Raw genomic sequence first — 15205 nt, 5'->3', positions numbered from 1 at the left:
TTACTCTGTTAGTGCTGTGCTGAATGACAGTTAGGGATCTCAGCAAAATAGCCACACGTGGTGGGATCTCTTATTATCTTCCCAGGTAACGGAACTCAGAGAGGTTAAGGATTTTTCTAGGGCCACGCAGCCTAGAAAGGGGCTAAGGTAAGAATCAAACCCAGGTCTGTCCGTCTCAAGCCCTCTCTGCTCTCTCTGGTTCCCTCATTTGAACACCTCGGTCCTCCCTGCAACACCACAGTATGTAGACAACTGTGCTCCTACCTAAAAGGGGTGTCAAAGAGAAGATGAGCGGGAGGCTGTGCCTCTGCAGGCAGGGAGTGGCGTGGAGGGGCTCCAGGGTTAGAGTTAACACCAGAGTGGCACAGCTGACATTTTTGATGAAATTCCCCAAATAATGGAAGATGGTGGAAAGCTCTTCTTCCCTGAACCATGGTGTCTTGCTCGAGGAGAAATGGCGCTCCCTCTTAAACGCTCTCTGGAGCCTTTGCAGGCCTCCAGCACTGTTCGGCATCTTAACCATGGAAGGACGCGGGGAGGGAGGAGATGGGTAAGATGAAGCTGCAGCGAGCTGGGAGGCTGGCTCAACAGATACAAGTATCTTGCTACTCACCAGACACTATAGCTATCAAAGTTCTGGAACTTTAGTTTTCAAAAATCACTTTGAAATGACTTCAGAATATTTGGTTAAGAAAAACGTGTGATAAATACTATCACAAAGAGAAACCATTTGAAAAGCAAATACATCTATTTGTAAACATAGCATTTTATTAACAAAATGTTTACACCTTTCTTACAATACAACAAATTTTGTAGTGATTTAGCATATTATACTCTATAAAAGCTTATTATAGAATATTCAAGCCAAAACAATATAGTTTCAAACTATGCCAAACCAAGCCCCATCTGTGAACTACCACCAGCATAAGCATGAAAAGACAAATCTGACAACAAAAATCAAAGGAGCGAGCTTTTCTTCTGTCAGCATCCACAAACAATAGACATCACGTGGTCTCTGTGCGGACTTAGGTCCAGCCCAAGGTTAAGACTGCAAAAATAACGTCTTCAAACGCCCACATAAGCTCGGCAAATCATCGTTACAATATTTCATCACAGGTAATCAAGCGACGCATCGTGCAGAGAAGCCACGGCTATAAATTTGGGCTGTTTACAGTGCTACAAAGCGGCCTAAACTGTAAGCAACTGAGTTTTGTTTTTTTTCATAATATATGCTATTATAAAAAGGCACAAATATCTCACTCCTTGCATCAGGTCTGGAAAAGGCATGACATTCTTAGGAGAAATAAGAATTGCTGGTACGATAGCTCAGCTATTTTTTTAAAACGTCTAGGCTCATCTCCATAGCTGCTTCTCTTCCTGACTTTAGACTTGGGTTTTTACAGACTTTAGCAAATGCTCTATTCAAACTAAGCAAAGTTCTGACACTTCAATGATCTCACTACCAATGGTAAAAACCATCTTATCAATCATGCAACTCAAGCATGTTGCCACCGGAAGCTGGTGCTGCCACTCCCTCCCTGGAAATACTGGAGTTCTCCACCTCAAATTAGCCCTTGTGTTTTCTGACAGTGCTGGTTGCGTCTCGCCTCACTTGTCGGACGTGGTGGGTAAACCTTACTGCGGCCATGTAAGGCAGCATGGGAAGGGATGTCACATGCAATAATGAGGTGGCTGGTGCCAAGCGTCTTAAAGAGAGAGCCCATCACAAAAGGAGAAGAATAAGAGAGATAAGGCAAGAAGTCTGCTTCGATCACAGAGAAGGCAAGATGTCAATTCTTAAGAAGGTCAGAGGCATGACTGACAATTACGTGAGTGACTCATAAAGTGAAATGATGGAAGGACTGAGCTGGATGAGTGTAAAAAAAAAAATCTTTTCCAGGGCAATAAAGCTGTGTCTACACAACACAACAAATGGTTTAAAAATAGAGCCACTGATCAGTTGTTCTGACTAGCCAGCTGCCCGCTTATTTTCCCTGCATTAAATCCACCGGTCACTCTGATATCATGCGGGTGATCCGTAGTAAGAAGCTTCATAAACTATGTAACAATCTCATGTGAGAAGTAAGCCGAGGCACACAAATTCGAGCCCTGCTTTCAAAATTTTTCAGGGAGTAAAAGTGATTATTCAAATATAAATTTAATTAAAAAATAAATAAAGGACAAATGATACTAGGATTAAGCCCCAAAGTGATGTCATACAGAGCTGTGTGCTGACCATGTTCCAAAGCGGCCTGGGCCTGCTGCCTGCCCCACTCCAGCTGGGTGGCCAGCGGCTCTGGACTCACCCTGGGGAAGAAGGTATGCTCGGTTTTTCTACAATGTGACAAAAGATGTTGTCAGTGCTCCCTGAACAATTTCAGTTCTGAGTAAAGATTATCCGCCCTACACGTGAAATGCAATTTTAAACATGATTTCCTCTGAAGTACCGCATTAAACAATTTGCTTCTGGAAACACTAAAAAGTTCTTGAATCAAGAAGTGGCATCCAGGGGCTGGCCTGGTGGCACAGCAGTTAAGTTCACGCGCTCTGCTTCAGCGGCCCAGGGTTTGCTGCTCCAGATCCCGGGCAGGGACCTAGCACCAGTTATGAAGCCACGCTGTGGCGGGCGTCCCACGTATGAAGTGGAGGAAGATGGGTGTGGGTGTGAGCTCAGGGCCAGTCTTCCTCAGCAAAAAGAGGAGGACTGGCAGCGGCTGTTAGCTCAGGACTGAGCTTCCTCAAAAAGAAAAAAGCGGCATCAAAACCAGCATATGTTGTTTCTGTTGCATGATTAAGGAGCAGATTAAGGTCCACAGTTTAAAACTGTCAATTAAAGAAGGCTCTTTCAAAAAATCATTACTATCGTAGGATTTCCCATTAATTGGCTGAATTCTTGGTACTTGAATTCCTGTTCATGGAAAGCTACCCAGAATTTTGTTTGTTTCAACTATGAAGCATTTTGATGAGGCACTGGGCACCATACGGATCTGAAAATGAACTGGCAATAAACTGAAAATTCTTTTGTTAAATTTGTTAAGACTCTATGGTTTTAATTCCAGGATCTACTGATGACATATACTAATCTTACTATCTAAAATGTTAATGTAATAAAAAAAAAAGATGGAAAGATTAAGATTTTTCTTTTTATTAAATTTCTGAATCCTTTTGTTTTGAAAGCAAAAATATCCTAGCGTATCTATAGCTGACTATACTCTAAAAGGAAAGAACACAGATATTAGTTATTTCTGATGGTACAGACCATCAAATTAAAGTTGATCTATGCTGCTGGAAGTCCTTCTAGATTTGAAAAGTAAATCATTTTCCTATATGCTAAGAGAATCTTGGACAAACTGAGAAATATGGAGATTCGTGCTTCTATTTATTCACTTTCTCCACTATGTCTAATGAAACTTCATCACAACAGGTCCCCCCCACTTTCACTCTCTCAGCTTGAAAAAGTGGAGGCTCCCGAAAAATGTAATAGCCTTCTAATATTTTTTAGACTTTCATTTGCACATAAAACAGGACAAATGCCCCAGAATTCCAGTAATGTTTCTTGCAAATGAGATAATCAAATTGCCTGGATTTCTATTACTGGAAGTCAAGACAAGTAACTCTGCTGTCAAGAGAAATCGGTAGAGGTTGTTTCTTTCAGTCCTAAATTCCACCCCCACGTCCCTTTTCTAAAACAATACAGCATAATGTTTATCTCCTGGATAGACTTGTTGCTTGGACTATTTTTTATCATAGTACCACAGGAGTTAAAATAAATCTCCTAAACATTACCTTGAATCAGTTAAAAATTTTTGATGGACCAAGCTAATTGAAGGCAGGTGTAGAGTAACAGCTTGACCCCCGCAGTACACTCCATTTCTTCCTTTAAAAGTATTAACTGTTAAGAGGTAGACCACGTATACAGAAGTCATGCTGCTAGTCCCTTTAAAACAATTTTAGACAATGAAGATGTTTTAGAGGTTCACACTCCCCAGTTTATGACTGCCATTTAACTTTCATGACATAGCTGGGACGAACACTTACAGCCTGGTGAGTTTAGAGCAGAGAGCCAGCCTGAGTTCATGGGCTGTCATGTCCCCCCAAATGTTCTAAAGCAGGTTCCTAGTCTAGATCAGAGTTAAGGGACTTCCAATAATTTCTCCTAGAAGGAAAGGATTCTGTCATTACTTATACAGGTTCTTGCAAAAGCAACTGAGTATGTCCGGGGATCATCTGTCATATAACACACTGTGAACCTCTATCTTATACACTAAGGGACCATGAATCACGTTCTCAGTATGTTCTGAAAAAAAGGAGTGAAAAAATGCTTTTAAGAATTTTTATAACCTCTTTTGCAACTCACTCTCAGAAGACAAAAGATGCACACAGCAATGCATAAAGGCCTTTTCAAGCTCTGAGGCTATGCCAATGAATGCAGTGTAATCTGAATCAAACCTGCGCATTTTAACACAATGCCACAGAAGTATGGATGTTCTGGTTTGACACCTCCAGGCCAGCCATGAAAGAGCTATCTAAAGCACAGTCATTACTCTCTCCCAGAGTTTAATACAGAGGTCTTCCAGACCTATTTTCCTTCTTGACAACAGAAAAGAGATAAGTACAAGACTTAAAGAGGAGTTCTGAAATTAAATATGGTTTTCTTTTCCTTTTTATATATTTAAAAACAATGAAAATTGATAACGTCAAGAAGGACACCAGCCCCCCTTACAGGAGGAAGTCAAGCCTGTCATATAAAAGGCTTGATCCTTTCAGACACGGGGAGGCATCCAGGAAGCTCGTGTGTCACAGGAGCCACGCACTCCAAACAAAATGGTCAACAGGCAACAAGGCAGTGCGCTACTTTAGAGGAAGGAAATCTTTCAGCTGCTGGAGGTTTCACTGGAGCCAGGAGGCCTTGCAGTAGGTGCTTCTCCCTAATCACTTTTCGGAGAGTTTCAAATGAAGGACACTTAATCATACTCTTACTTTATGCTCTTTTAATCACCAAATGATAGTTAATTAGTTATCATAGAATCAGAAAAACTCTTGTGTGAAAGGAGAGTTCTAGAGACCAATGGTTACCAGGATTGGACACCTGCAAAGAGCTTATTTCAATTACTCTGAGAGGAATCAATATACACTTGCAGCTAATTAATGATTTTTCTTTTCAGTCTCACAAGTTTTTAAAATGGCCCTGTGTCATAAGGGAACCAAAAGAAGATTTTTATAGATGGGCTATATCTCAATTCCTTTGAAATATAGCCTTTATCTCACAGTAAAAAATGACAATAAAGAATGTATGAAATACATATTAGATCATTGCTTAGGTTAACAATCCAAAGTATGTTCAAAATAAAATGCTGTTTCTGACTTTAATATTCATCTTTGCATTTCAGAAGCAAAAAAATAAATGAAAACATTTTTTCCCCTCTTTTCATAGAGTATGGATTATGGATCTGAGATAGATAGCAATTTGCTGTTGGTGTTAAGCATTAAAAAGATACTACATGAGAAACAGTTCCACGTCAATTTCTGAGACAGACTGATGAAAATGAGGGGATAAGAGGCCCCAGACACGCGTGAAGAACAGCGGTGTTGCACAAGCCATACGTTATTCATTCTCTCAATAAAACATATGGCCATAACCAAACAGAATCATTCTCTACATATGGGAAGGAGTACGGGAAATCTGGACAAGAAACCAACAGCACAGGGCTAAATACAGTGAATGTCATGAGAGGATCAGAGGCATCCAGAAGCCTCACCAATGAGAGGAGGCACGGAAGCACTCGGCCTTTCCCCGTGCACCCAGACACCATGAAGTCATCAACACTGACTGACAGGTTTGCTGGAAAAATGTGAAGGTCACAGGTTTGTATCATCTTTTGGTGAAACGATACAGAAAAGGCCACACTTGCACTGCCTCTTCGGTAATGAGTCAAGGAACTTTTGTTTTTATTTTGTTGTCCTGGAGATAGAGGCCCAGCAGTGGGAATGTCAGGGACACACCAGGGCAGTGGCCAGACACCCCCATCCATCTGGACATATATGAAACAAAGTTAAACTGCCTTCAAGTGTAAAGAGCCCAGCCCTTGGAACCATGAGTTTTCTCTTACAGCTTGCTAATTTCACGCTGGGAAGGAAGCAAGATGCTAGGTGTGTTGAGAAGTCTATATGTATTTTAAACAAAACAGCATTAGAATTTTCACGAACTACATTCCTTCTATACGATTTCAATAAGAGCATAAGCAATTTCAAATACTTAAGATGTACACCAGGAAAAAGGGAATCGTTTTTTACCTAATCTGAGCTATAATTTTCCCATTAAAATCTATCCCTATTAAGTGGGGGGCACAAAGAAATAACAATTATTTTTAAAAGTTTCGACTGTTCAGTTTAAGGATAGCTCTGCAAACACAATTTAGTTTGAAATTCAAGCTGTTTCATTTCCTATTTAATCTTGTAAATTTCCTTCCCTTACAATAGTCAGGTTGGAAGGGTGCCAAATTAGACTAGGAACAAATTTTCACCAACTTCACTTCAGCGCTTTATTTTTAGATTATATTAAAAACCTCATTAGGCTCCCTGAGGGAAAAGAGTGTTAACCACTAACAGAGGCAGGGGAAAATAAAGGAAACGGAAAGATAAGCTAAATTGTTAACAAGGAAAGCTCTCTTAAAACAGTTGGTCTGAGGTCGCTATAAAAGCTAAAAGAAACTTATTACCAAGACCAGGTAAATGACTTGAGCTTGGAGCTTAATCTCTTACCCCAAAGCTAGCAAGGGCTAGTCAGGCTTGTCAAAGTGCGTAATCTTTATCATGATTTCCAGATGGGATGTGGAGGGTGCGGGGAGGGAAGGCAGAAGATCTCTGCAGACTGTAAGCTGCGCGCTCTGCGCTTCCCACAGCGTGAATGTGCTCCAGAGGCTCCTGGGCATCGGCCGAAAGCGACTGGGCGGATGGGAGGCTGGGTGCAAGATTAAATGGAGTGTTGAACAAAACACAGAATTTATTAATGTATTTACATAATTTATAATCTTTAAGCAATGGTCTCATAAATATAGACTACAACTTTACATATTCTAAGCAACAGATAATTGTTTTCCCCACCAAAATAGCTGGGTTAAATAAAAAATTGACAGCATTTACACCACTTTCTCTCTTCTTCCTCTTTTTTAAACCATTGCTAGTCAGTTTAAACATACACAATTCAATGTATTCCAGGCAGCTTCTCTACCACCACCATCTTGATCATGAGAGCTTACCTAAAAAGGTGCCAATAATGTGTTTGGTGACTCATATATGACAGGGTCAGAATGCAAACCTAAGGTGAGCTATGCAATTGTTATTGTTGTTAACTTACTGTATGTATCCTGGGCTAATATCATCAATGAAAAATACTTTAGAGATGGCGGGATGGAATAATTTCCATCAGTCCTAGAAATAACCCACTTTAGCTTCAAACAATAATTGCCATCCCTCCACTTAGCATATCCCACCACACTGTCAGTGATACAACTCCCTATAACAGTGGGAGTGGGCAACTACGGAAATGATAATCTCCATAAGATCTTTTTTCCCCCTAAACTCACAAAAGTGCTAATTTTCCCTTTACAAATGTTACATAAAATCTTGATTACAAAACTACTCAACAACTTAATCCTACCATCCATACAATTATATGTTCCTTTTCGGCAAGGTCAAAAGCCAATGATGTAGTCCCTTTGTACACCAGAGATTCTTTACACAAGAGAGGTCCACAGACTGAACTATTATTGCTGCGCTCTCCAAAGAGGAAACAACCGGTCAAGTTCCGTGAATCCTTTCTGCATGAAGAAGGCCCAAGACCGGCTAGGCGACCCATGGCGGCAGGGTCCCCGCCCTCCTGTTAACGTTCAGGACCACCTACGTCATCATCCAGTCTGAGGGGCTGAGGCTCAGTCAGCAGCAGCTCCGTCTGGGCTCTGAAGGCTGTCTTCGGAGTTTGAAGCCCTTCCCGCCAGATGGTGGGTTGGCATCAGTGGACGGAATTCTTCGACCTAAACAAAAAGGAGACAAGGGAAGGAAATGAGCTTTAACTTTCCAAATCTGCTCATTCTCAGACACAACAATTTTGCAGATGCAATGTGATGGGTTTCATTAAAATAAAAAAGTTTGACAAACTTTTAATTTTGGAATAATTTTAGATTTACAGAAATGCTGCAAAGGTAACACAGAGTTGCTGTATACTCCTCACCCTGTTTCCCCTAACGCTGGCATCCTGTCTTACACGGGACATTTGTCAAAATGAAGAATTCAACGTTGGCACATCACTATTAACTGAACTCCAGACTTTTTTCAGATGCCATCAGTTTTTCCACTAATGCTCTATTTCTGTTCCAGGGTCCAGACAAGGATATTAATGTGGCATTTAGTAAAAATTTTTTAATTAAAAAAATTACGTTAAAAATACCATTTTGTTTTGAGTAGGTAATATTTGTATATGGTAAAAAAAAAAATTCAATCAGAACATGCCTATCCTTCCGTCTTACGGCAGAGGCCACCTTCCAGAGGCAGACGTGCACAGACATGCACAGTATACATACACCTCTACCTGTCCCCTTTCTAGACCCAGACAGGAGCACACCGTGTGCACTGCTCCCCATCTTGCTGTGTTTTCACTTGATTGATCCTGGGGATTATTCCATCACAGCATTCTTTTTAATAGCTCTATGATACTGCATTGTATGGATGTACCGTAATTTACTTAAGAACTCCCCTGTTGATGGATATTTAGTTTGTTTCCAATATTTTGATGTTAATAACAACAGTGCAAAAACTATCTTTGTGAACCTAAGAGTGCATATGTAGGATAAATGAAGAGGAATGCAAGAGCTGGGTCACGCTATTTTACTCCTGGGTATTTATCTGACACATACACTGTATTTCCAGTGTCTGTCTAGCACAAATGCAGGAAGGACGTGCAATTTAAATTTTGACAGATGCTGCCAAATTGCTCTCTGAAGAGGTTATGCCGCTTTATTCTCCTACCAACAATGCATAAAAATGAACAGGTTTCACTTTACTGCTCCGTGAAGCATAATGTCAATTTCGAGAGAAATCTTAAATCACCCATCCACCTATGTAGCTGATAACTCAGGGGTTGCTTCTTGTACAAAGGCTTTCCTGACGCTCTCCTACTTCCTAACTCTCTCCAACACTTCAGACACTGAAGTCAATCAGGAGCGAGAAGCCTGTTATTACATATTTGTTTACGCAACTCTCTCCCTCGAATTAGACCCTAAGCTCTTTGAGGGAAGAGATCTGTTTCTTCATCGTTACGTTTCTAGCATCCAGGTAGTGCAGTACCTGGCACCGAGGTATTTTGAAAACGTGGGATGAAATGACACACGCATCTTTTGGCATTAACGAGGCCTAGATGCAATCCACCAACTCTCAGGTCCGTCGTTACCCAGCCTGGAGACTCCAGCATGTTGAGCAGCCTGCACATCTGGGTGGGTATACCACTCATGGTGTCTATATGACTAGAAATGTCCCCCAGTATGTCCTAACTACTCTTCAAATGCCTGTGGATACTATTGTGAATAAATGGCAAATTTATTTAGAAGCTTTATTGAAGCTTCCTGTCATAAGACGTTTCTCAATAAACCCATAGTGGACATACAGCTGGTATTACAGAGCCGTCTCTGAAATATTTTTAGAAGAAAGCAGAGGAGAACAACTTCATGACCTGAGAACAGGCAATGATTTCTTAAACGGAAGCCAAGAAGTGCTAAACATAAAGGAGAATAAGGATAAACGCATTATATTAAGATTAAAAACTCCAGTTCATCAAAACAGTTGATTGAAAACTGAAGGTCAAGCCACAAAGCAGATGATCTTTCCAATACACATAATCAACAATGGACTCATATCCAAAATAAACTATAAACATTAAGTAAAAGGCAGGTAACCCAACAGGAAAATAGGCAAAACTTCACAAAAGAGGATATCCAGATATTATATAAATGCAAATAAATATCCGGAAAGGAGCTCAACTTCATTAGCTGTCATAACTGCTGGTCACTACCTACTCACCAGAAAGGGAGAGTGACTGGAATCCTCACACACCACTGGGGAACATCAATTGGTATAACCACTCTGAAGACTGTCTGGCAGAAACTCTTACTGAACACGTGCATACCCAGTGACTCAGCAATTCTTCTCCTGGGTGTAAATATACCCAACAAAAATGTGCACATAGTGGACGTGAAGGGGAATGTTCAGGGAGGTACTACTTGTGAAAGTTCTAAATTGGAAACAACTAGCCAAATGCTTATCAACAGAATGGGTAACTACACTGTAGACATTCTCCTCACTGACATATGCACCCATGCACATGCGCGCACACACTACAGCAATGAGAAGGAATCAGGCAGTGATATGCATGAATCTAACAAATGCAATGTGGAGGGAGAGAAGCAAGACACAAAAGAGTAAACAGCATGTTTTAAAAAATACAAAGTATAAAAACAGGCAAAACGGATCTGAAGAGTTAGCAGTCAAGGTGGTTCTCTTGAGGGGAGGGGAAGGAACTGGAGTGGCACCAGGAAGGCTTCTGGGGTCCTGCTGGGTCTTGATCTGAGTGCCCATTATAGGAGTACACTCAGTTGTGAAAACTGTTTGAGCTTTATACTTATGATATGAGCACTTTTCTGTATGCATGTTACACTTCAGTGAAAAGTTAGCATGCCAGGGACTCGGCTAATGCAATTTTATAACACCCAGTAAACAGTAAACTCAATTTAAAACTCTCTAAATTTTTCTAATCTTTGCAAACATTTATTTTTTATTTTTCACAGTTAAAATGAATATGTACATGCTAGTTTTTATATAAAAATTTTCATTGTTGGTATAGGTTACTACCTTCCTGTTTTCAACACTGCTAAAGAACATTTAAAAAAACAGTGATAATTTTAGCACACTCATGACACCACACACTCAGATATTTTAGCTTGAACTGTGAAAAATTCCGACTGGCCTTATGTTGCCTTTCAGTTGCATCCGAGTAACTGCTATTTACAATCTAGGAAGACAATAAATATTACAGCTTTTTAATGTTGAAATGAAGGGGCTGCACTAGAGGCTGCAAACCAGCAGTCCACGGGCCACAGCTGGAGCAGGTAGGCTTGGCAGACCTGCATAGTACTCTGAAAATATTTGAATTAGTGGCCAAATCTAAACCAGGGAACATGTTACATAAAATTCAAATCTCTGGTTCTTTGAACAAACTAAAAACATCAAAAAAATATAAGTAGGGCCGGCCCCGTGGCCAAGTTCGCTCGCTGCTCTTCGGTGGCCCAGGATTTCGCTGGTCTGGGTCCTGGGCATGGACATGGCACCGCTCATCAAGCCATGCTGAGGTGGCATCCCACATGCCACAACTAGAAGGACGCACAACTAAAAATACACAACTATGTACCGGGGGGCTTTGGGCAGAAAAAGGAAAAATAAAATCTTAAAAAAAAAAAATATATATATATATATATATATGTAGATAAAAACAAAAATAACCCCAGCAACTGGGTAACGAGGAATCTACATTCCAGAATGGCCCCAACTGCTGGAGCTATGCCTGCACTTGCCAGCTGTCAAGGTCACCAGGGCTTCCTGCAGCCCCCCAAGTCCCAGCCCTCGCCCCAGGCCTGCTCTACTGGTGGGCTGTCCCGGCCTGGCCCTAGTGGGCATTGAAGTTCATGCCCCGTCCTCTGCATGATGGCCAAGCACCCTTCCAGCTTCAGTAATCTCAGATTTTACCCAAAGGATGGATCTTAATGAATAAGGTCGCTGTCCCCTGTCGGCTTCCTCCTGTTTTCCATCTGGTAGTCTGACATGTCCAGTTAACCTGAACCCCAGGTCTCTGCAAGACCTCCTCCATCAGATCTCAGCTCCAACATCACATCCTGAGAGAGGCCTTCCCCGACCACCTGCGGACATTCCTTCACTTCATCCTGTATTATTTTCTTCCGATCACTGCTTGTCATTTGAAAGGATCTTATTTATTTTTGTGACCACTGTTTGCCTCCCACAGTAGAATGTGTGCTCTAGGAGAACAGGGGCTGCACCTGTCTTGTTCACTGCTGTCTCCCCTGAGCGTTGAACAGTTCTCGATAAATATTTTGAGGAATTTGAATGAAACGAATAAACATAGATACAATCAGCAGAGGATCCCAAAGGTATGCAGCGCCTCTCTTCCATCTAGTGTCATCCTATCAACACTTCTGGAAGGGAAGGGGGAGGGGTGGGGAAAACAGGTCTTAACTTTTATTCCCCTAGTATTAATTTCTGAGGGTTTTCTTAAAGTGGAATTACACATGCATTCCATTTCCCTTTATTTATTTTGTTCATTTTCAATGACTTTGGAAGACTAATTGAAACACATTTAAAGAGACAAAGAGGGAGAGACGACAGCTTCCAGGTCCTCCAGGCCCTGCGCATTATTTACTCAGTAGTGACATTCTTTCTAGAAGGGCTACAGTCATCAGGCAGCAGCTCTCCAGCAATTATAACACGATATGAAAACTGGCTGTTGCTCTTACATTCTCAAATCTCATTCCACTGAGAACAATACCAGAGTAGACTACACTATGTAAGAAGGGAATTTTACCCAGCAAGATAATTCTGTTCTAAGTTGCTCTGCACACAGGAAACCAATAGGGCACAGAAATACTCACTAATTTCTATAAAGAGTTCATTTATGTTTATCGCGTTTTTTGCGCTGGTCTCTACAAAAATTGCATGGATGGAGTCAGCGTAGTCCTTAGCATCTCTTTCCATGACTTCCCTGGAAGGCAACAATTGCAAATCAGAAATTCTACCCATCAAGAGCTTAACGTCATCCCCACCTGGTACCCAGTAATTTACCAGATTTCAGATGACAGAGAATGTCACAAATGGCTGGCGAAAGAGCCCTGACACATGGTCCTCTGAATTACACCCCTTCTATGGTTAAACCAAACCAAACCAAACCAAACCGAACTCGGCACCAGTAGCAAGGCAGTTAACGGAATGATCAGAGAGTGGCAGGGGTTTCTTTCCCCCTAAAAACAAAGCCCTTGCTTTGGGAATCACGGAAGCAGGCCAGAGAAATTGCTAATAAATATTCTTTCCTTAAAATATGCTTTCCCCATCCAAGTATCCTATGTCATGGGAGCTGGGGGCTACACTAATCTCAGATAATGTCAAGTATGATGCAACCAATCTTTAAATAAATTACACACCTGGCTATAGACACAATCTAATTAGCTCTAAATGTCTGAACTCTTAATTTAGTTTGAAACTTCAGGACTCCAACCAAACAACAAAAAGGACTTTTTTAATGTCAGAGATAAAATAAAAGCAAGATTCTTATATTGGATATTGCAATGAGCACATCATGAACACTGTAATCTCCTGCTCTAATAACTTACCTGACATCGACAAGATCACACTTATTTCCTGCAATGGCAACTACAATATTAGGTGGGCCATGCTGTCCAAGCTCTTTCACCCAATTCTTTAATGTTGAAAATGTCTCCTGCAACACAAAAGAAGAAAGCAACTGGAGAGCTAAGTAACCAAAAGAAAGTTTTGAAGAGTCTAAAGAAAATGGTATGTAAGTCTTACTTCTTTTGTGATATCATAAACAATTATAGCTGCAGCCGACCCTCGATAGTACATTGGTGCTAAGGCACGAAACTGTAGAGAAGAGGGAAAAAGAAACAAAATTGGGAAAACAGGTTAAATATGTTCTTTACTAGACTTTTAAGCCCATTATTGCTGCACAAAAGGTAATCTTTCTCTTAAGCCAAAGAAGTTGACATGATGCTTTAAAGCAAATGAACCCGTAATTACCAAAGGCGAAAACTTTTAATGTAACACTGCAATGTCTCTCAGAAGATAGTTTAGAATACAGTTTTATAGGAATTAAATATGGTGCTGTAAACAATTGTTTCAGCTAGAAAGGCTTTTTAATTGAACTCAATGTTATAATTCCCAAATTCATTTGTTCAACAGTCCTTTAAACTTTGGCTTCCCAAACTATCAGGGAGATAAAAATACAGCTGTAAACAGTTCTCCAGAGAAGTGGCTGCATTTGAGTGCTGTAAAGATAACCCTGTGATCTAAATGCTGATCGTGCCACACAAATGAGCACACATTCACATTCACTACTTAGATGAGTTTGTAACTCACTTTTTTGATATCTCCTGCACGTGGCAATTCCCAAATGCAGTACAGATGTCATTTCATTTACATGAATTCAACTCTGTATGCATGGCTCCTTCCCACCCATCACCTCCCCCACCCTGAAATACAACCAGGAGGGAAAAGGAAAGGGAGAGGAATAACAATTTAAATAGCAAGGCTGATTTAGTGGGCCACTTCTCTGGACGAGCGTGAGATGGAGAACACGAAGCTCCTGCAATCAGCTTCGGTTCCTGGGCATATAGATGTGCCAGTGTGAGCATCTCGCTCACTGAACGTGAGGCCAATGTTCAAAGACAAGAATTTTACCTATACTTGCTCTTTGTCTTACATCTTGACTTTCAAACCGGACCCCTAGAGATGATGTCATACTATGGTATGCTCATCCTGCTCTGTTCTGGTGGCTTACCCCCAAACACAGGCAGGAACTGTCATCAGAGGTGAGCATGTAGTGCACAGTACAATTCACATACAGAATTATAGATGCTGCAACTTCTTATCCAATGAGCTTAGCCTTTGGCTTTCAAACTTTCACGTTAATTTGAGTTTTACAAAAGAAAGTGAAATTATGACTAAACTCCATGAGAGAAGACAGCATGCCTGTTTAGTATACATTTTATTTCTGGGGCCTAGCTCCTGGCACACTGCAGGTAAGCAAGAATTGGTGACTAAATGAAGAAGAATTGTTTAAATATGGGGTGATGCCAAACTAAATCCCAGACTCAAATGTCCCTAATATAAAGTTTTACTAGTCTGTGAGAAAGATCCCAGCCTTTGGGGTAAAAGCCTGATAACTTTCAATAAAATATGTTAAGTTTTAGAGAGAAAAAAAACAAAAATAGAGGTTGTAGCAAGAAAGCGCTACAGAAAAGGAAACAACATTATTTGGTGGAAAAGACGCTGGACTGACTTCCAAGGTGGAAGGAACGGGAGTACAGAGATGGCACAAAGGTGATGGCATCAGCTTTCCTGTTAGATGCATCACACT

General features: G+C 40.9%; 1 protein-coding gene across 5 annotated transcripts in view; it reads right to left on the bottom strand.

Moving 5' to 3' along the window:
- The window catches only part of RAB22A (RAB22A, member RAS oncogene family), a 76689-nt gene that overhangs the window by 15082 nt on the left and 46402 nt on the right, over positions 1 to 15205 (bottom strand). For 2 of the 5 annotated variants that reach the window (XR_289293.4, XM_070247282.1), the window contains exons 4-7: positions 13639 to 13710; positions 13443 to 13549; positions 12708 to 12817; positions 7904 to 8033 (exon numbers count right to left, since the gene is read on the bottom strand). Coding sequence is in view for 4 of the 5 variants with exons in the window: in XM_070247282.1 (XP_070103383.1) it covers positions 7936 to 8033; positions 12708 to 12817; positions 13443 to 13549; positions 13639 to 13710 (387 nt within the window). In the remaining variant the exon portion in view is untranslated. Of the gene's footprint in view, positions 1 to 746; positions 8034 to 12707; positions 12818 to 13442; positions 13550 to 13638; positions 13711 to 15205 lie in introns of those variants that run through there. The other 3 variants (XM_023626807.2, XM_070247281.1, XM_023626806.2) reach the window with 2 other exon arrangements.

This window comes from Equus caballus, chromosome 22 (genome assembly GCF_041296265.1).
Source record: "Equus caballus isolate H_3958 breed thoroughbred chromosome 22, TB-T2T, whole genome shotgun sequence".
Taxonomy (NCBI): domain Eukaryota; kingdom Metazoa; phylum Chordata; class Mammalia; order Perissodactyla; family Equidae; genus Equus; species Equus caballus.
Note: the sequence above shows the minus strand (reverse complement) of the source record. Positions and strands in the feature narration are given on the sequence as shown.